This window comes from Mirounga leonina, unplaced genomic scaffold (assembly GCF_011800145.1).
Source record: "Mirounga leonina isolate KUSES-001 unplaced genomic scaffold, KU_Mleo_1.0 Mir_127, whole genome shotgun sequence".
Taxonomy (NCBI): Eukaryota; Metazoa; Chordata; class Mammalia; order Carnivora; family Phocidae; genus Mirounga; species Mirounga leonina.
Genome location: NW_023270316.1, coordinates 75,500,709 through 75,521,873, shown reverse-complemented (window position 1 = coordinate 75,521,873; position 21,165 = coordinate 75,500,709). Strand labels below are relative to the sequence as shown.

The 21,165-nt window shown below is 35.0% G+C and overlaps 1 protein-coding gene across 1 annotated transcript in view; it reads right to left on the bottom strand.

Moving 5' to 3' along the window:
• Window positions 1-5,384: 5,384 nt before the first annotated feature.
• MTMR6 (myotubularin related protein 6) overlaps window positions 5,385-21,165 on the bottom strand; it is a 34,960-nt gene continuing 19,179 nt past the window's right edge. Inside the window, exons 7-14 of the mRNA XM_035003673.1 lie at window positions 18,541-18,673; window positions 17,703-17,812; window positions 17,171-17,296; window positions 14,437-14,486; window positions 13,812-14,012; window positions 11,936-12,067; window positions 11,723-11,849; window positions 5,385-8,684 (exon numbers count right to left, since the gene is read on the bottom strand). Coding sequence (XP_034859564.1) covers window positions 8,424-8,684; window positions 11,723-11,849; window positions 11,936-12,067; window positions 13,812-14,012; window positions 14,437-14,486; window positions 17,171-17,296; window positions 17,703-17,812; window positions 18,541-18,673 — 1,140 coding nt within the window. The 3' untranslated portion in view covers window positions 5,385-8,423. The remainder of the gene's footprint in view (window positions 8,685-11,722; window positions 11,850-11,935; window positions 12,068-13,811; window positions 14,013-14,436; window positions 14,487-17,170; window positions 17,297-17,702; window positions 17,813-18,540; window positions 18,674-21,165) is intronic.

The following is a 21,165-nucleotide window of genomic DNA, read 5'->3' as shown; positions in this document are numbered from 1 at the left end:
TTTATTTATTTATTTATTTATTTATTTATTTATTTATTTATTTATTTATAGAGAGAGAAAAGGGGGAGCAGAGGGATATAATTTTTTTAAGATTTTATTTATTTATTTATTTAGAGAGAGCAAGCCGGGGAGGGCAAAGGGAGAGGGAGAGAGAGAATCTGAAGTGGACTCTACACCCAGAATGGAGCCCAATGTAGGGCTTGATCTCAAAACCCTGAGATTATGACCTGAGCCGAAACCAACAGTCAGAGCCTCAACGACTGAGCCACCCAGGTGCTCTGGGACATGCCACTTTAATCAAGGGATCATAATGAAGATCACCAGTGGCAGAATAAACTGATTTCACCTGATAGTACAAAATAACTCATCATGAAATTCAAGGAAACACTGAGAAAAGCTGATTGAAGAAGCTAAAGAGACTGGAGAACCAAATTCAACAAGTGGATTCAACAGCTGGATTGTCTTTTCAGATAGGGGACAGCTGGAAAATTTGAACGGGGGTCTGAGGATTATAGAGTGGTTATGTTAACTTTCTGGTTTTGATGGCTGCATTGTGGTTATATAAAAATGTCTTTGTAGGGAAAATACACTAAGTGCCTAAAGGAGATAGGACAGCATGTCAGCATCTTAGTATCAAAGGGGCTCAGGAAAAAAGTTCCTTCTGTACTTGCAACTTTTCTGAATAGTTGAGATTGTCTCAAAATAAATAAAAATAATAAGAACACCCTGAGAAAGAAAAGTGACAAGGCAAGATTAGCTTTACCATATAGCCTTGATAAATACAGCTGTATGGGTTGGTACATGAATAGACACACCAATACTAAGGAAGAGAATCTAGAAGTACATAAACATAATGTCTCAAATCACTGACAAGATGAATTTACTAATAAATGACTGAAACAACCAGATAACCATTTGGGAAAAGATAAATTTGGATCCATATTTGTTTTTATATACCAGAACAAACTCCAAATCAATCAGAGTCAAATGGGACAAAACAAAAAACAAACAAACAAAAAAACCCCTATAAGTAAGTACTAAAAGAACATGGGTGAATTCTTTTATAGCCTAGAATTAGAAAGTCTAACTATAACTCAAAACAAGAAGCAATGTAAGATTAATAGAATTCCACTGCCAAAATATAAAACTCTCTTGCATGGCAAAAAGGACCAGAAGCAAATGACAAACAAGGAGACTATATTTGGCACATTATATCATAGAGAGTTGGTCTCCCTAAAATATAAAAAGCTCTTAAGACAAAATAGAACCTGTTCAGAAAAAAAAATGGGCAAAAGACATGAACACACAATTCACAGAGAAGTGCAAATGGCCTTAAATATATGAAAAAGAAAAAATATATTGATGCCTTATCCATCAACCTACAGTATCTTTACCAGAACTTCCTAACACACGCACACATACACACACATTTTGAACTATTTGGGTAAAATGGCATGTCTGAAATTTGTTTTCATATATGTCAACCACAAAAAACGGTAGAGTATCAATCAAATGTGATTAGCAAAGTGCTATCAATAATTGATTCTAGAGAGATACAAGGAGGTTCATTATATTACTCTTATTTTTTGACTTTTGGACATTTGCATAATAAAAAGTTAAAAAAATAGGAACGACTTGAATTAACTAGTTTAATAAAATCTATACAATGAAGTATGATGCAACCATAAACAAACAATGAGCAAGCTCTGTTTGTAATGATAGAAGTAATCGCCAAGATTCAGTTAAGTAAAAAAAAAAAAAAGCAAGATATAAGATATAGAACAGTATATGTAGTGTGTATTCTTTGTTCAAGAAAAAGGGGAATAAATATATATATGTATATACATAATATAAGTATGCATATATATTTACAAAAAGAAACATTGGAAGGGTAATAGAAACAGTAAAAGTGGCTACCTATGGTGGGGAAGATGGAAGAGTCGTGGAAAAAAAACAAGGTGGAAGGGAAGGTAATGAAAGTAAGACTTCTGCATATACCTTTTAATATAAATTTGAATTTTGAACTATGTTTTGCCTATTTAAAAATCCACTAAATCAAAAAGAAAATTAGCAAATTTGAAATTTGAAAACAAAATATCTCAGTTGTATTTCAAATTAGTACAGACATACCTTGTTTTATTGCACTTCATAGATACTGCTTTTTTTTTAATTTATTTTTTTACAAATTGAAGGTTTGTGGCAACCCTACACCGAGTAAGTCTATTGGCACCATTTATCCAACAGCATTTGTTCACTTCATATCTCTGTGTTGCATTTTGGTAATTCTTGCAATGTTTCAAACTTTTTCATTATTATTATATTTGTTATGGGAGCTGTGGTCAGTGATTATGACTCACTAAAAGCTCAGATGATGGTGAGCATTTTTTAGCAAAAAAGTATTATTAAGGTATGTACATTGGTTTTTTTTGGCATAATTCTATTGCACACTTAATAGACTATAATATAGTGTAAAAATAACTTTTATAAGCACTGGAAACCAGAAAATTCATTTGACTCACTTTATTGAGATATTCACTCCATTGCAGTGGTCTGGAATCAAACCCCAGTATCTCTGAGGTATGCCTATAATGCATACAGAGAAATTATTTCAAGTGACTCCCGAATACAGTATTTTGTACATCCTTGGTAAGATGCAAAGAAATCTTGTATTTTATTCAGTATTCCTATTATTAGTAGTAGTACTAATTATAATTTTGAAACTATATTTTGAATATTGTAGTATAAAGCAAAAAAATGTCAATTTACACATGCTATTAGAAAATAAGATTTTTATTTTTTATGTATTTTTTTAGAGGGGGAGGAAGGGCAGAGGGAGAGGGAAAGAGAATCTTAAGCAGACTCCACGCCCAGCACAGAGTCCAACACGGGGCTCAATCTCACAACCCTGCGATCATGACCTGGGCTGAAATGAAGAGTCAGACACTTAACCGACTGAGCCACGCAGGCGCCCCAAGAAACCAAGATTTATAGTATAAGGGAAATAGAGATACACATCAAAGAAGAAAACACTGTGGTAATAATAACTTGGTTAATGTTGTTTAAACTCATTATTTTTAAAAATACATTTTTTGTTCTGTCCATTGAAAGGGCCTGGAAGCAATGATGGTCCAGTAGCAATGAGCACATCTTATGTCCAGAGTTTGGTTTTAAATATCATTCCCCACTAACAGGAACAAGAAATGGCTGATTCCAAAACTGCAGTATAGAAAGCACAAGATGAGCCTGGGACATCTACTCATGTTGGAAACCGAAAATGTGCTCAAAACTAACTGGTACACGAAAAAGATATGAAAGGACCTTGGAGCTCTTCTGGACAGACTTAGAACAGTTTGAGCAAAAAGAGCATTTACTGTAATTGATTGTAAAAATACACATCCCTACAGAGAGAAAACTAGTGTTTGGAGGTGACCATTGCAACTCCTTATTCTGAAAACTAGTGATTAAAGGGGAAGATTTAAGCTTTTATCACACCTTTTTTTAGAGGAATTTTGCGATTTGATGAATGAAATCACTTGAGATTTTTTTTTAAAGATTTTATTTATTTATTTGACAGAGAGAGAGAGAGCACAAGTAGGCAGAGTGGCAGGCAGATGGAGAGGGAGAAGCAGGCTCTCTGCTGAGCAGGAATCCGGAAGTGGGGCTTGATCCCGACCCCAGGATCATGACCTGAGCCTAAGGCAGACACTCAACCGACTGAGCCACCCAGGCGCCCCTGAAAGCACTTCTTTAAAGAATACCACCTAATAAATGTAAAACTAAAGACAAATTAGAAAATCGCCATTTTGGAACACCTAATGAAATAACTGATTCAGGCAAATATTATCAATGCACAGGTTGTTAGGGAATGGGATATTCATTTTGATGTCAAAATAACACCTGGCAGAGCATTTGCTAAGTGCAAAGGAGAGAAACCAACCTAAAGGAGACCTCTCCTTTATAAGGAGAGATCAACCAAGTGATCAAACTTACATCAAAATAGTGTAACGCCTGATATTATACCCTCTTGAGTAATTCAATATGAAGTGCAAAGCATCTTTCCTAAAATGCTTGATCTGAATCTCATTTAATGCCTACTTTATAGGAGGTACAGCAGATAGAGGAACAAGTTAAACTACACCATGAGGAAACAACTGGGCAAATGCAGGAAGTGGTAAGATACTCTATAGCTGGTCTGGTTCAAGACATCAGTACAAAGGAAGGTGAGGGGACTGTTCAAGATGAGACTAAAGAGCTACAAGCAAATGCCATGCATGAACCTTAACTGGGTAGGAGTGCAAAAATAAAGAAAAGCCCATGTGGAGTCAATGAAAGACTGAATTTAGATGAAATCAGAGGATAATTAGCTTCTTGGATGTGCTAATGGTTTCATCGTTCAGGATGAACTTTCAGCCCACTATGCCTATTTTAAATATTTTGGAAATTATTTTTATAATTTTCTATTTTATAACTACAGTAACAAAGAGCCCAAACTCTCAGTGGCCTAAAACAAAGGTTTCTACCCCCTGTTGTGTAGCAGAGTAATTGTGCATTTCCTTTAAGAACAAGAGAGATGTTTACTGATTGGGGTAGGTGGTTTAGAGTGTGATACTCCTATCATTCTGCAACAGAAGCTCCAAAATATTGTTAAATGCAAACGCTTCTGAAATTTGCTTTCAGTTACACATTCCACTACTTTACAAAAGTTGCTGTGCAAAGGGATATTTTACTTGCTTAGAAATAACTAAGGCAACACTAATAGTGTTCATAAAAATGGCAGAAATTAGTGTTTTATTTTCTTAGAAGACAAGTACCATAGTATATATCCTGTTCTTCAGATATTTAATGATTTTACAGTTGATCTTTTTCTAGAGACAGATTTCTAAAGCTTACAGACATGTATTTTTAAAAATAGGTTCTACATTTTAACTTAACCAAAACATGTTAATACCATTTGGATTACTGCATGGAAAAGCCAACAAAATAGCTAAAACTTGGCCAAAGAAAATGGATCGATATCACTGATAAAAGTCTGCAACTGCTCTCAATAGTTTTGTAAATGAACAGAATTTCATACACCTTAGAATGCCAACTGAAAATTTTTCAGTACTCTCAAGCTGACCTGAAAAAAAAAAAAAAAGAGGCCAGAAAAGGCTATTCGAATGGCCAAAATGCAGAACACTGGCAACACTGAACGCTGGTGAGGATGTGGAGCAACAGGAACTCTCATTCACTGCTGGTGGGAAATGGTGCAGCCACTTTGGAAGACAGTTTGGCAGTTTCTTACAAAATGAAACATGCTCTTACTATATACAACCCAGTAATTCACTCCTTGGTATCTACTCAAAGGAGTTGAAAACTTCCATCCACACAAAAACCTGCACACGGGTGTTTAAAGCCAACTTTATTCACAATTGCTGTAACTTGGAAGCAAGCCAGGTGTCTTCAATAGGTGAATGAATAAACTGTGGTACATCCAGACAATGGAGTATTATTCAATGTTAAAAAAGAAATGAGCCATCAAGACATGAAAACACATAGAAGACCCTGAAATGCATTTATTAAGTGAAAGACGTCAATCTGAAAGCCCACACACTATATGATCCCTACTATGTGACACTCTAGAAATGGTAAAACTATGGAGACAACAGAAAGATCAGTGGTTGCCAGGGGTTGGGGGATAGGGAGGGATTAATAGGCAGAGCATAGCGAATTTTTTGCGCCATGAAAAATACCCTATATGGTCATTATTCATTTGTCCAAAACCCACAGAATATACACCACCAAGAATGAACCTTAAGGTAAACTATGCACTTGGGGTGATTATGATGTGTCAATGCAGGTTCATCAATTGTAACAAATGTACTACTCTGGTGGAGTATATAAGAAATTTCTGGACCTTTCTCTCAATTTTGCTGTGAACCTAAAACTTCTCTTAAAAAAATAGTCTTTAAAAAAAGGGGGGGGGGGCTCCTGATACTACCCCCCTGCCCTGCTACTCTACCAAATAAAGAGAACTTAAAAAAAAAAAAAAAGGACTTCCCTCCATCTTTATTTAGTCAAGATTCCCTGAGCTACTTCTGGCCTAGCTAACCTTTCCAAACACTCCCATATAAACTCTTTCCTGCAAGTCATTTTCATCATCCTATTTATCTCCAGATCTGCCTTTGGTGAGACATTTTACCCTGAATGTATATACTCACTGGACACTGCCTTCCACCAAAATTAGTGACATTATCAACTATATTTGCTGAACCTTTTAGCCCACTATGCCTATTTTAGATATTTTGGAAATTATTTTTATATACAAGTTATTATTTGTCAACATCAACCTTTTGAAAAATGACTTGCTCAAACCTTACAGTGTTATGATTAGTATAATGTGCAGGTCCATTTGCCTAAGTGAGGAAAGAAAAAAACCAATCACAACTGATCCCATTTGTTTTTTTCCAAAAGAAAAACATCCAAAGTAAAATATGAACATTTAATTTCCTTTAAATAATATGTAATAATTTACATGCTATACATTCCCAAACACACTGAAATTTTGTAAGACATATACACAATCTGCTTTTTGCCAACATATACCCTGTAGGTCACTTAAGATGTTAACTGATTTCTCAGTCCATGTGTGAGCACATAAACACATATATATATGCCTGAAGTTGAAGATAATAATAAACCAAAAAAACACCTGAATATAAGAAGTCTGCCATGGAAGATTCCAAAACCATAATCAGTAACTGGAACCAAGGAACAAGGCACAAAAGTTTCCCTTTGTGGTCACAAAGATTAAGTTTTCTGTCCCAGTGCTTAAGTATGGAAATAGGCTTGGCTAAATCACAAACTATATTTTATAGTACATTTCTGTTACTGTTTAAAAAGGAGTATTTTTCTTATTACATAATGCATTACACAAAAGCATTGGAAAAATAAACAGGATTAGATAAGTTCTCATACATTAAAGCTTTTTTTCCATTTGAAAAAGATATTTATGCCTAAAACTAATATAGATCTAAGTACAGTAAAGAGAAGCATTAGGGATCCTATCCAGGTTTCCTATTACCCCTGAATCATACCTCTTGTCAGTCATGTTACTTAAACCTTCAATTTTAAAGCCAGCTGGGTGATACTGTCAATTGCATGTGAATTGTTTTTTTTTTTTTGTCATGTAAAGATATGTTACTAGCACACAGAACAGTTAATATAACATGGCAAAATGAAACTTTTCCTAGCATTTAAGTTGTTCCTGCTAAACATTAACTTTGTACTAGGCTATCCTTAATTTTCCTTTTTTATTCCTATGTCAATGGAGAAGAAAAAATGTTCCACATAGAAATGGCTGCTTTAAAATTCATGCAACCAAGCAAAATCTAAACTATCTGTACTTCCTTTTTTTTAACCCCCAAATTTGGGGGAAACTGAAAGCCTGTTCTAGGAAGAGCAACTCATTGAGAGTTGAGAGAACAGTATGTGTGTGTATGTGTGTGTACACATACACATTCTTCATTATTTCTAAGAACAGTTTTAGAGCCTTAGCTTTTTAAAGTTACACAGTTATTCAAGGAATAAAGCCAAGCACAAAGTAAGAATCAAAAGAATGCAGTAATCCATACATAAAAGACAGTCAAATAAGTTTACACATATTCAAGAAGTCAATAATCTAAGTTGTAAATAATGTCATCAAATGTAGCACTGTACAAACTGTAATCAGAATAAAACCTTCAGTTTCATTAATTTTGAATATGGATGTGGGAGCAGCTGACCATGAACTTAATGCTGAACGTACACATCTGTTTATACAGGACTGTTGTAGCATGCAGCCCCCGCAGGGATGATGGTGCAATTCTTTACAAATAAAAACAAGGCTGACCCAAAGAAAAAAAACCAAAAAACCCAAAAACCTGCTCTTGGCTATAAAACTTAAGAGTAAGTTGAAATTTTAAGGCTTTCTTAATATTTTTCATGGCACTTCAACATTAAACATCACTAATAGGCAAAATATGTAAATATCCATAGTTACAGAGTTATATAATCAAAAGTACATGCCATGTGAATTATTAAGGGAGAACTTTCTCGAGTTTTGTTTCCTGGCAATTAAATTATAGTTAAGGAAGGTTATTCAGAATTGTTTGGCTGTAATTAACATATAAATCATACAGAAATGTCAATTCACTAGTATACAGTACAAACTGTGTTTTGAATAAATCTGCCAACACCACTCGTTTCTTAAAGAACTTAAAGTCATTCCCTGCTGGAAATGCAATTAAACGGACTTACTTCTCTCACAAGAGCAGTTATTATCCTTTCTTCGACTATTAAACTCTAAGATCATTATTTGACAAATTCCTTTTGGTCATGCGCACATCATTCTCACAAGAATCCAATTCTTGCACTACAGTCAGTCCAGAAAATACTCTATGGATCTAACAGGTCATTCTGGCCACACCATACTCTAAGCTGACCACACCAGGTTCCGACTTGGAGAACTCTTCAGCGTATTCACTGTAACGATTATCTGCTGGGTTGCTGCCCTCTATAGTTCGAAGAGCATGATTCACAGGCAACAGAGTTTGCTCCTTAAAACACAAGGAAGTTTTGAGGGTAGGTGATTCAGGATGAACTGAATGTAACGATTCCTTGGTGAGAATTTCATCTGTTTGCTTATTTTTACGTTGCTTAATTTTCTAGAACAAATCCAAATTTGAAAAAAATTACTAATTACACACACTACATGTTCAATACAGGTTAGATGAAAGAAGAAACCATGCTTTTGTAAATGTTCTCTTTATGAACAATATACAAAGTTGGATCTCAAAAAATTAATAAAATCTAGTGGAGAGTAAGACATGGTTGAGAATCTTAATTGTTTACAACTTTTACAGTGGAAAATGGTTATTACACATGACTGTAAAAGATCAAGCTTTCATATTTGAAAAGGGCATAGATTACTTAGGAAGTATAAAAGGTAAACATTTTATAATAAAAGAAATGTGTATGAGACTTCACCCTGAATCATAACTATATAACAAACACACACTTATTTACCTAAAGAAATTTCTTACATGGTTTCCCTACAATGATTTGATAGGTGAACATAAGCAGCTTTAGAACACAACAGAATTTTTTAATATTTTTTATTTTTTAGATTTATTTATATATCTTTGAGAGAGAGAGAACAGGAGAACAGGGGAGGAGCAGAGGGAGAGGGAAAGAGAGAATCTCAAGCAGACTCCCAGCTTTGGCTTGATCTCACGACCCTGAGATCATTACCTGAACTGAAACCAAGAGTTGGACACTCAACCGAGCCACCCCCAGACGTCCCAACAGAATTTTTTTTCCAAACAGAACATAAGATTTTAAAAGTATTCTGTGACAGAGTGTCATGCTCTCTAATCCCTGGACTAATCTCTGGCCACTCTGCTGATATTTACCGATGTCTTGGATTTGCCTCTCTCTTTACACATCCTCCTATCGTTTCCTCAAGCAGCCATTAATTACCTCCGTATCTGAGAGATGACTAAGGAACAGTCCTGCTTGAGAGGCAGACCCGACAGTCTGAGTTATACCAACTGTCTAGGATTTTTAAAGTATGGACTCACCGATCCTTTTTGCTTATATGTGATGACAGAGAAAAGATTACAAGAAAGTCTTACAGTGGAGAGAGACTTTTTTAAAATTTTTTTATTGTTATGTTAATCCCCATACATTACATCATTAGTTTTAGATGTAGTGCTCCATGATTCATTGTTTGTGCACAACACCCAGTGCTCCATGCAGAACGTGCCCTCTTTAATACCCATCACCAGGCTAACCCATCCTCCCACCCCCCTCCCCTCTAGAACCCTCAGTTTGTTTTTCAGAGTCCATTATCTCTCATGGTTTGTCTCCCCCTCCGATTTCCACCCCCTTCATTCTTCCCCTCCTGCTATCTTCTTTTTTTTTTTCTTAACATATATTGCATTATTTGTTTCATAGGTACAGATCAGACACTGGGGAGGGTATGTGCTCTGGTAAGCACTGGAGAGAGACTTCTTAAACAAGACACAAAAGAAGGCATAAAACATAAAGAGTGATCAATTTGACTGCATTAAAATTCAAAACATCTATACAAAACATACCATAAATAAAATGGAAAAGACGAGAACAGACTGAACAAAGCCACTTGTGATAGACAGACAGATAGATAGATAGATAGATAGATAGATAGATAGATAGATAGATACCTCACAAAGAATTAATGTCAGGTGTATAAAGAATTTTTTTTTTTTTAAAGATTTTTATTTATTTATTTGACAGAGAGAGACACAGCAAGAGAGGGAACACAAGCGGGGGGAGGATGGGAGAGGGAGAAGCAGGTTTCCTGCAGAGCAGGGAGCCCAATGAGGGGCTCGATCCCAGGACCCTGAGATCATGACCTGAGCCGAAGGCAGATGCTTAACGACTGAGCCACCCAGGCGCCCCTGATGTCAGGTGTATAAAGAATTCTTACAGATCAATAAGGAAAAGGCAAATATACCAACAGAAAAATGAGTGGAAGTTTGAATAGGCCATTCAGAGAACAGGAAAAACGAAATGGCCAGCAAATATATGCAAAGTCATTCAACTTCCTTTGTTATCATGGAAATCCAAAACTGAGAACAAGTTAAATGTTCTGCAGTAGCTGAATGGATAGACTGTGATATATGCATATAAGAGAATGTTATACAGTAGTTATTAATAAAACACAAGAATTAAAGCTACATGTATCAACATGGATAAATTTCAAAACAATGTTGAGTAAAATGAAGTATGACAGTATAACAACCTTTAAAATATGCAGCTCCTTAAGCTGGGTGAAGGGTACATGTGCCTTCATGTTTCTGTTGCTCTTTTATGCCTTATAAAAATATATTCTTTTGTATTTCTTCAATATAAAATAAAAATATTTCAAATCACACAAAACAGTATTATAAATAGTGGATAAAAACACATATAGTAGAAGTATAAAAATATGCACAGGAACAATTAACACCAAATTCAGCCCAAAGCAGGTGGGGAGGGCTAAGAAGGAGTATATTTCTTCAAATATCTATCATGTTTCATTTCTTAAAACAAAAACATGAAAGATCTGAAGCGAATATGATGTTAAAATCTCACAAAGCCAGGTGGTGGATTCCCTGATATTTATTATGTTCATAACTCTACTTTTCTATATACAGTTCACCCCTGAACAACACAGGGGTTGGGGGAACCAACCCCCCATGCAATCAAAAATCCATATATAACTTTTGACTCCCCCCAAAATGTAACTACTAATAGTCTACTCGTGACTGGAAACCTTACCAATAGCATAAAGAGTCAATTGACACATATTTTGTAAGTTGTATGTATTAATACTATATTCTCACAATAAAGTAGGCTAGAGAAAAAAAGTGTTACTAAGAAAATCACAAGAGAAAATACATTTACAGTACTGTACTTTATCAAAAAAAATCCACTTATAAGTGGACCTGTGCAACTCAAACCGATGTTGTTCAAGGGTCAACTGTACTTCAAATACTTCAATGTTAAAATTCAGGGAAAGCAATCAAACTAACATACTGAAAGTAGAGGACATCTGATTTGGAAGCAGTCGTGTACTTATGAGGTTTCTATATATACTAATTTACACTGAGAACATAAGTAAGGAAATACACTAATTTAATATTCCAATTAATCACATTAGACACTTCAGAATACTTACAGATTCTAAGTCTTTAATATCTTTCTCTAACTGTTTATTTTGCTCATTCATATTCATAATTATATTAAACACGGACTGTCTAGGATGCAATGTTCGATCAAATTGGTGGTACATGTTTCTCCAAAACCTTTATGACAAAAAACAAAAAACAACAACTCAATAAATTGTGTTTGAGAAAAATCAAGTATAAATACCTCAATGATGCCAACTTACTTAAAACTGAAAGATACTGTATTTGGCTCCAAAACTGCAAATTTCGGAGATTTGGAACTGTAGAGAGGATTTAAGTACTTCTTTTGGTCATCCAGGAGAAATGGCCACAGGGAGTAAGTCTTTTCCTTTAACCTTAATGTAATGAGAAAAACAAAGATCTTTCCCACAGATGCTAATACTCATTTTTATAAATCAGGCAATTGTTTCCCAAGTAGACTTAAGTTTTAATTTTTCCTTCTCTTTGTAACCTAACCTCACCTTGTCTCTGAATTCTGTATTCTCCCTTTTGTCCTTTCACTTATAATCATGAAATAAATAAAACCATGTTTCTCTGAACATAACACAGGTCTACCATTTTCTCTCACAACCATACACGTTAAGAGATTCCTTTCAACTCACACAATTTCATAAACATGGTCTCTGTTATACCTATTTCAAATCACCATACACATGTATACAGAGTAAGACACTTGTATCACTCTTTGGCCTCATTCTCTTAGCCCTATATCTGGGCTATAATAACATGTATTACAAAGCAGGGACAAATTTAAGTGTGAGTGAGTAGCAAAAAAAGGGAGTTAGGAAAAATCAGGACATTATTCAACAGTAAAAAGATGCCAATCATATTGCAACTCTAAGAGTAAGTTAAGTGAAGTAAGTGGATAAAGGGTAGAATGGTTTAGATAGTATATTTACCAAATAAACATAAAATAATTGGGGGTACAGGGGAAAAATGGAGAGTCTGTTCATTTTTCTATGACCCCTAAGATGACCAATAAGTAAGTTCTTAGAGAAAGACTACTAGGAAATAAGTGCTTTTATTACCATCTTCCTTTGTAAGAGGATGTTTGGCACTGAGAAGAACAGTTTTTCCTAAAAGAGCTCTGTACTCTAAGAGTCACCTGCTCCAAATTATGATACACTACTGTGAATTACTATGGCACAGAGCTAAAGTCTGAATGCTCTTTGATTTGTTCACCTCTGTCATACTCTGATTTCACTTGTAATTCCCTTTACACATCTTTAGAATCTTCCAAGTGCTCTCAGTTCTGCCTTCAATTCTGTTGAGAGTGAGAGTATGTGGCTGTCTTCAAACTACTACCAGATTTAGCTTCTCTAATATGTCACTTGGACATTCAAGAATCTATAACTGCTCTTTATTGACTTGTAAGAAATCTAAACTCAGAAACTGAACCAAAAAAAATTTATATTTAAGCACTTCTCACAGCCTTACCCCACATTTCCTTTGCATCAAAATTTAACCAGAAACCCCTACTCCCAAAGATTGGTTAGGAAAGAAGAGGTACGAGACCCAACTCAGGGACAGACACACTACAGCTAACACAGATCTATTTTCCCCAGAGAATATCTGTTTAGAAATGTGAGGAAAACTATAAGGCCTCATCTTACCTTAAAACCAACAGTTTTTAAAAATATTTAACCAAACTTTAAAGCTTAGTGACCAATACTTTCTAAGAAATGAAATAAGTTAGTATTTTTCTGCTCTAAATATATATTCAGATTAGAAAGGAGTAGAATGGCGGTTTCCAGGGTGTTGGTAAGGTTTCTTGTTCTGGGTGCTGGTTACATAGATGGATGAGTTTCAGATTTACTGAGCTTCACATTTATGCCATATGCACTTTTCTATATGTATGCTACATTTCAAAACAAATTCTTTAAAATGTGTTTTTACTGTTAACCCGAGGATGTGAGGGATAGAGGGCACTTAGCTTCAGAAATAGAGACAATAAAATCTTTACAACAAAATTCAATTCTATTACATACTGTCAAGATATTTTATTATGTTCCACTATGACTTATGTTAGACCTCAACCAAGTAGGAAAAAAAGAACCCATTTTATGCAAACTGTCTTACTTGAGCTCTTCTCTTTCCTTCTGACAATTTCCAAGGAAGTTTCCAAATTGGCATGAGTGAATATGTTCATGGATCTGAAGAAGAAATGCTTCATTGAATTCAAAGTCTTGTGGGAACTGTTCGGTCAAATGCCACACACACTCCAAGAACTGAGTAAACACCGGTGAGACTTCCTTTGGGTCACCATCCAAATGGCCACACCTACCCCCCAGAAAGTACAAGCTTTTAAAAATGCCTCTGAAAGAAGTTAATTATTCACATATTATCAAATTTAAACACACACACGAACCTAAAACACTATTCTACTGTCATAAAAAAAAGCATAATGTTTTTATTAAAAACAATTTAAATCTATGTTTTTCAACCACAACTTTAAAGGATCTTTACTTTCTAAGTACCACAGTCCAGACAAAAAGGAAGGCAATAAACTGCCATGAAAATTTAACTACGGTATGAGAATTGAAAAAAATGACAGAAAAAAATTAAATCAGTTTTCATACAAAAAACCTGATAGTACTCTCACCTACCACTGGATATGTGAGTTCATGAAGAACAGAAATATTCTGGTACTCTAAAATGGTTTTACTAATTTTACAAAATATATAAATGTACAACTATGACTCACCTCTCTGAAAACTTATGTCCAAAAGAGATCCAATCCTTTTCTATTAAAACCTTAATGAGAAAAAGCAAAACCCATTTTACAACTACTTTCAATTTCTTTTCTTTAAAATGGATTGAATCCTATTATCTTAACAGCACTTACCCTTTTAACTTATGGTTGCAAACAAAACAAACTTTTGTTTAATTATAGGCAAAAGACAGCAAGAACCTGGATTAGAGGCTGGTTTAACAAAGAGTAAAAATGACGCATAAAAGAAATACGGTAGTCCTGTGACTTAAATCATTTAGGTTGTATTTATTACATTTTAAGTGAAAACTACTTGTTATAAAGCGCTAACACATTTACATTTCTGTGTATCTAATGATGATATCTGCATAGAAAAAAGGCTACAAAAATGTAAATCAAAATGTTAACAGTGTTAACTGTAGGTGGTAGACTGGGGTGTATGCTTTAAACCTTCTGGCTTACTTGTACGTTACTTATATGGTACTTAACAGAAAAAGAATGATAAAGACACCAATAAAAAGTGTATATTCAAATTCAGATGGTGATATCTAACCTCTTGAATGGACTGTCTTTATCTGTTTTCTCTGTCACAACTCTACTGAAGTAATAGGCTTCTAATTTTTTTCAGTCTAATTTATACAACCTATCTTCTTAGTATTTAATATATCTCATAATTTCATTATATAAGCACCAAGTACATTCTTTTCAGTGTCAAAACTGCCACCTGGGGGGGGGGGGGAGCTAAGATGGCGGCAGAGTAGGAGGATCCCAGGCTGGTCTTGTCAGTTGAACACAAACAGATAATTATCAAATCATCCTGAATACCCCAGAAATTGGCCTGAAGACTGACAGAACAAACTCCACAACTAAGGTGAAAGAAGAAGCCTCACTCAAGAAGCACCGAGAGGCAACATGTTCCTTACTTTCAGCTGAGCACACTCTGGAACAGGGAGGTTAAATTCCTACTGGACAAAATGACGAGATGGAGAAACACACCCCAAAAGAAAGAAGGGAGGGAGGGAGGTAGTACTCACTGCCAGGGATTTAAAAAAACAGCCACCTTTAGCTTCTCTTTGTTGTAAATCTTTCCAGAAGGCCATATAATGTGACGGGGAAAGATACAGTTTCTGGAGCCATATTGCATGGGCTCAAATCCTAGCTTTGCCACTTCCACACCTGTGTGACCTCAGGCAAGTGGTCTTCAGGCTGGAGCCCCAGATTTTACTGCAGGCCCTCTGCCGGTCATCTACACATCCACATCTAAAACTTAACTCAGTATCTTTCTCACTAAACTTAGACTTCTGCTTTTCTCAGTAGAGAGCAAGAGAACAGCACCATCCTAGCAACTGAGTCCAGAGACAGGAAATCATCCTGGAAGAGGCCTCCTCTCTTCTCCACATCCAATCCAGGAACAATTCCTACTGTTCTACCTTCTCAGCATCCTTGGAGGTTGAACCTATTACCTCCTCTGCATTCGCGTGGTACTGCCTTACTCCTGGCCCTCTTTTCTCTCCTGAGTTATCTTAACAGTTTCTACACTGGTCTCCCAGCCTCCACCTGGAAGACACCAAGCCATCTTTTTACAAAGCAGATCCAAGCAAGTTACTGTTTCCTCTATTTAAAGCCCTTTAATGGCTCTCACTACCCAAAGAGGGTAAAGGCCAAATTCGTCTTCTCTTCCTGAGGCCTTCATCCCACTATATCTTTCTGCACCCAAGCTCCCCGCGCTAACACCCTCAACTCCAGCCATTACACATCACCTGCATTCAGCCTACAGAGCTATGCTTTGGTTCTCATTGTTCCTTTTGCCTGGGAAGCTCTCACATTGTCCCTGGGCATTTATTACATGATTTCATTTGAATGTCTAGCAAACAATTAAAGCCAAACATGGCAGAGAAAGTATTCCTCATCTTACACCCTTAAGGTAAGCTGCACATAATTTTATTAGCAGTACCTCCATTCAGCCTGTCCAAGACTCAATATGTTAGTGCCACCAAATAATGGTGCTGAAAGGGATGTGGTGATGTTAAACCTTCCCCTGCTTTAAGATGGCACTGCATTTAATTATTCTAAACTAGTGAAAACTTTCTACCGTCTCTTCACTTACTTGACTTGCCATGAATTAAGATGTAAATTTTGAAAACTTAAGTTAATCTGATCTTGTGTTAAAAGACAAACAAAAAACAGGAGCCAGGGCTTTAGCTTCACAAAGCAGAAAATCTATTCAACTAGAAATTTAATCTTCAGATATAAAACATGCTTCCTCCTAATGTGTAATTACAATTAATGAATGAAGGCGTTTTAAATAGAAAGTTTCCTCTAGAATGTAATTTTTAAGTACTCCTATTTGTGCCTTGTTTTACATCATTCACATTTGTCGTATAAAAATGGAGGAGAAAATACTGAATATTTCTACTATAACATTTTAGAAAAAAAACTTTTATATTCAAAACTTGTTGTCAAAGAGATGGCACGAATGGAAATCAGTCTAACTCAAGGTTTTTCAATCTCAGCACTAAATACAGTTTGGGCCAGTTAGGTCTTTATTGCAGGGGCTATCCTCTACAGTACAGAATATTACAGTATCCTGGGCCTCTATCAGCTAAGTACTAGTCGCACCCTTTTCTTTGTAACAACCAAAACTGTCTCCTAACATTGCCAAATGTCTCCTGGGAGGACAAAATCATTCCTATTTGAGAATCACTGATCTAGCCAAATCACTCCTTACCATGAATCCTTTGATTGTCCTGTAGTAGGAATCCAATAAAAGAGAGCCAAGGGAACAAACCTGGGAAGTCCTATCCCAACCATCAGAACAATGTACCAACACACTTGCATTTTCAACCATTATTGCCTGAAAAGAAAGATCACATACTTAGATTACAGCAGAATACATTTTAGGTACATCAAAATTAAGTTCTACTTATTCAAACTATACTAGCAAGTATTGCATTACAAGGAAGAGCAAGGACTGCAATGATAATGCTGTCACAGCATAATTTCAAAAAAACAAGACAAAACACAAAGCAAACAAAAAAACAAAACCAAAATTGTTGTTTCCAAGTGTATGGGGGTTTCTTTTTAAGTCCCTACATGAAGTACTACATGATCTTTTAAAGCTCAAATTAAAGTAAGCCTCATTAAAGAGGTAAAACATAAAAGTTATCTGACTGGAAAGGGTAGCAGCACCCAACAGGATAAATGCATTCCTTCCCAACCATTATAAATCCCCAAACAAAATATGAGAGAAGAAGAGTTACTTTGGCTAAGAAGATTGCAGCGTCCATAACAGCTTTGATATGGCGGAGCCATCCTGAGCTCTCCAAACCAGAGTAGAAATCACTGACAGAAAGCCCTTTGGTACCATTGACTAAAAAGGGGAAAAAAACATTTCATTAGAATGCAGCTAGAGTCTCCACCTCTCCTATTCAAGCTCTCTCTGAGTGAGTGAATTGGGAGGAAGAGGACAAAATAAAAAATGAGACTCTATAAATGAAAAGATGCTATCAGAACTGCAATACTGGATTTTTTGGGTACATTTTTCTATCATTCCTTGTGCTTAAAAAAAGCTCCAATCTCTTTAAAAAAAAAAAAAATTGGTGTATGAACTGCTTAATTTAAAAGTTTGGTATTTTAATTTTTAAAATTCTACACCACGACTGGAAAGATACCTTAATACTTAAATGGAGCATTATCATCAATTAATCTTCAAGAATAAGCAAGAATATTTACCTAATAATAACCTTTTCTTTGTTTTTTTTTCAAAACCATTAGAACTGTACTGTCCAATTCAGTAGCCACCACCCGACCTGACACGTGGGTGGTCCAAACTGAGATGTGGTTTGACAGTGTAAAATACAAACTAGTCAATTTTTAAGACTTCAGGGAAAAAACCTAAAATGTGTCATTACTAATTTTTTATACTGATTACATGTTAACATGTTTTTAATACATTATGCAAAATATATTAATTTCAACTTCTACTTTTTTGAATGTGGATATAGGAAAATTTTTAATTACATAATCTTTAATTTTATAATGTGCTGACATTATATTTCTATTAGACAAAGTTGCCTCAAAGGCAAAAAATAATCATACCTTCCAATAATTTCTGAAGGCTGGACCGCATGACATGAATATTTTCAATTCCAACAAACTGAAATCTAATGTTAGAATAGTTGTCTTCATTTTCATAACCTTTTCCAGCTGCTCTGTTGGCCATTGCATTCAGCTAAAATTTAAAGTTTTAGAAATTTAGAGACAAATTGCTTTTATCTCTTAACTTAGTTTACCAAAACATCATGAAAATACTAAATAAACCACATTTTAGCAGAGTTTAAAGAACTCTTCAAAACTGAATATGCTACCGTTTTTAATAAGTAAAAGTGTCACATATGTTATTAAGAGTAAAGAAGGATACTTTATATAAAGTAACAACATGACTGCTACATAATGGAAAGGTCAGACAAGAAGTTCCCCCACAAATAATTTATGAAACTAATTCACTTATGTTTTTAGTCAGTTTTCCATATGTTTATAATATTTCAAAATTTAAAAAAGAAAGAAGTATCTCTTATCTGAATCCTAAATGATTCAGAGATGAGCCAAGCTGGGAAGTTTCCTGTTATAGAATGAACCTATTAGATTCACTTCAGAGCAAGCCTGTGGAACACATGATCATTCAGAAAGCCACAGGGACCCTGAAAAACCAGATCTGAAATACACGTCAGATTATTTGAGGTCCTCCATATTGGAGATTACTGGAGGCCCACACAGTATATACCATGGCATACAATCCACTAGCTTGATATATCTCCAAGAATTGGGCCAAAATTGGTCTCCAAGGGGAAAACAGACCACCAGTAGGCCCATGCGTGGTCTTTGGTCACTAGATCAAATGCTATCAGAGGTTCATTTAAGATTTGGTATGTTTAATTCTTTGAGACTAGGATTTCATACTGCACATTATTACAGTTTACAAAACATTCTTATGAATTTGGATGAAACAAAACCTAAATTGGAAGAAAAAGTAGCTTTTCATTCAGTAGATGGCCCAGGTTGGTAAAAAGAACAGTTCAATTCTACCTACTGACTCACTGGTTATTCAGCACTTATGATGACTTAGGTGAGAGTTAGATATTAAAATGCTTCATTATTACTAGTTAAGTTGAAGTTTAAATAGTACAAACAAAACAATCAAAGAAAGGCCTATTTTCTGTGTAGAAGTCAATTATACAAATAGAGGTACTAAGTCTTGGGAAACAGATCACCCTCAGGCCTCATATTCAGACACTCTTGTATTACAACCATCTTTTATACCTAATATTACCTAGAAGTAATTCTGACCAATGAATCCACCCAGATTAAACAAGGAAGAAAAATAAAATTTGTCTTACAAGAGATATCACCAACATTCTTGACTTCTAAGAAAGTCTTTTCTTAACAAGATAAAAAATTATCAGATTATCAATTTCTAGTTTTTAATACTTCTTAATTTACTCATATTAATCTCATCTTCTGTTTCCTCCATTATCTTTTGTGAGAATGCATAATGATGAGAATAACTTCTAAAACAGCTACCATTCCTTTCAACAAAGCTGCCTAAAATTGTGCTCTATATCGCTCACTCGCTTTTTCTCATCGCTTTCTCTTATTTTCTCATCATTCCAGATTTTTGAAGAAATCCTCACTATAATTCTGCCAATGTCCTTTTGTGTAGCCCACCAGCTCTGCATTCGATGCTATAATAAAAATTGAAAGTAATATTAGCTATTACCATTGAAGATTTTAATTACTTTAGTTTCAGGATCCTATATGAATTAGTTGCTTAACTGTGTTTATAGAAAGAAAAAGGCATTCTGACATTTGTCTCAATGATAAAAACTGAACCTAACATTACAGATGCCTAACAGGACAACTATGTCCTGTTCACTATTTATTTTTTTTTAATTTTAGTAATATATTTTATTTAACTCCAAATAGAAAAAATATTACCATTTCAGCATGTAATCAATATTAAAATATTATAGAATATTTTAGTGTTTTTTGCACTGTGTCTTCAAAATCCAGTGTGGTTTTGTTTTTTGTTTTGAATTGGTGAAAATGATCTCTTTTTATTGTATAACAAATATGTAGTGAGGATAAAATGATATATTTTCTCTACTCCAACTAGTATTTATAGAATCATTTTTTTTATTATGTTCAGTTAGCCACTGTATAGGTACATTAGTTTTTGATGTAGTGTTCAATAATTCATTAGTTCGATATAACACCCAGTGTTCATCACAACACTTGCCCTCCTTAATGCCCATCACCCAATTACCCCTTCTCCTACCCTCCTCCCCTCTGAAACCCTCAGTTTGTTTCCCGTAGTCCATAGTCTCTCATGGTTCATCTCTCTCTCTGATTTCTCCCCATTCAGATTTTCCTTCCTTCCCCTATGGTCCTCCGTATTATTGCTTATGTTCCACATATGAGTGAAATCATATGATAATTGTTTTTTCTCTGCTTGACTTACTTCACTTAGCATAATCCTCTCCGGTTCCATCCATGTCGATGCAAATGGTGGGTATTCATCCTTTCTGATGGCTGAGTTATATTCCATTGTATATATGTACCAGTTCACTATTTATAATTCTCTAGTTCAATGTTTTCTAACTTACTATTTTCCTTATTTTCTTGAATATTTCAAATTAAGGCCCATTATTTTAACACACAGTGTTT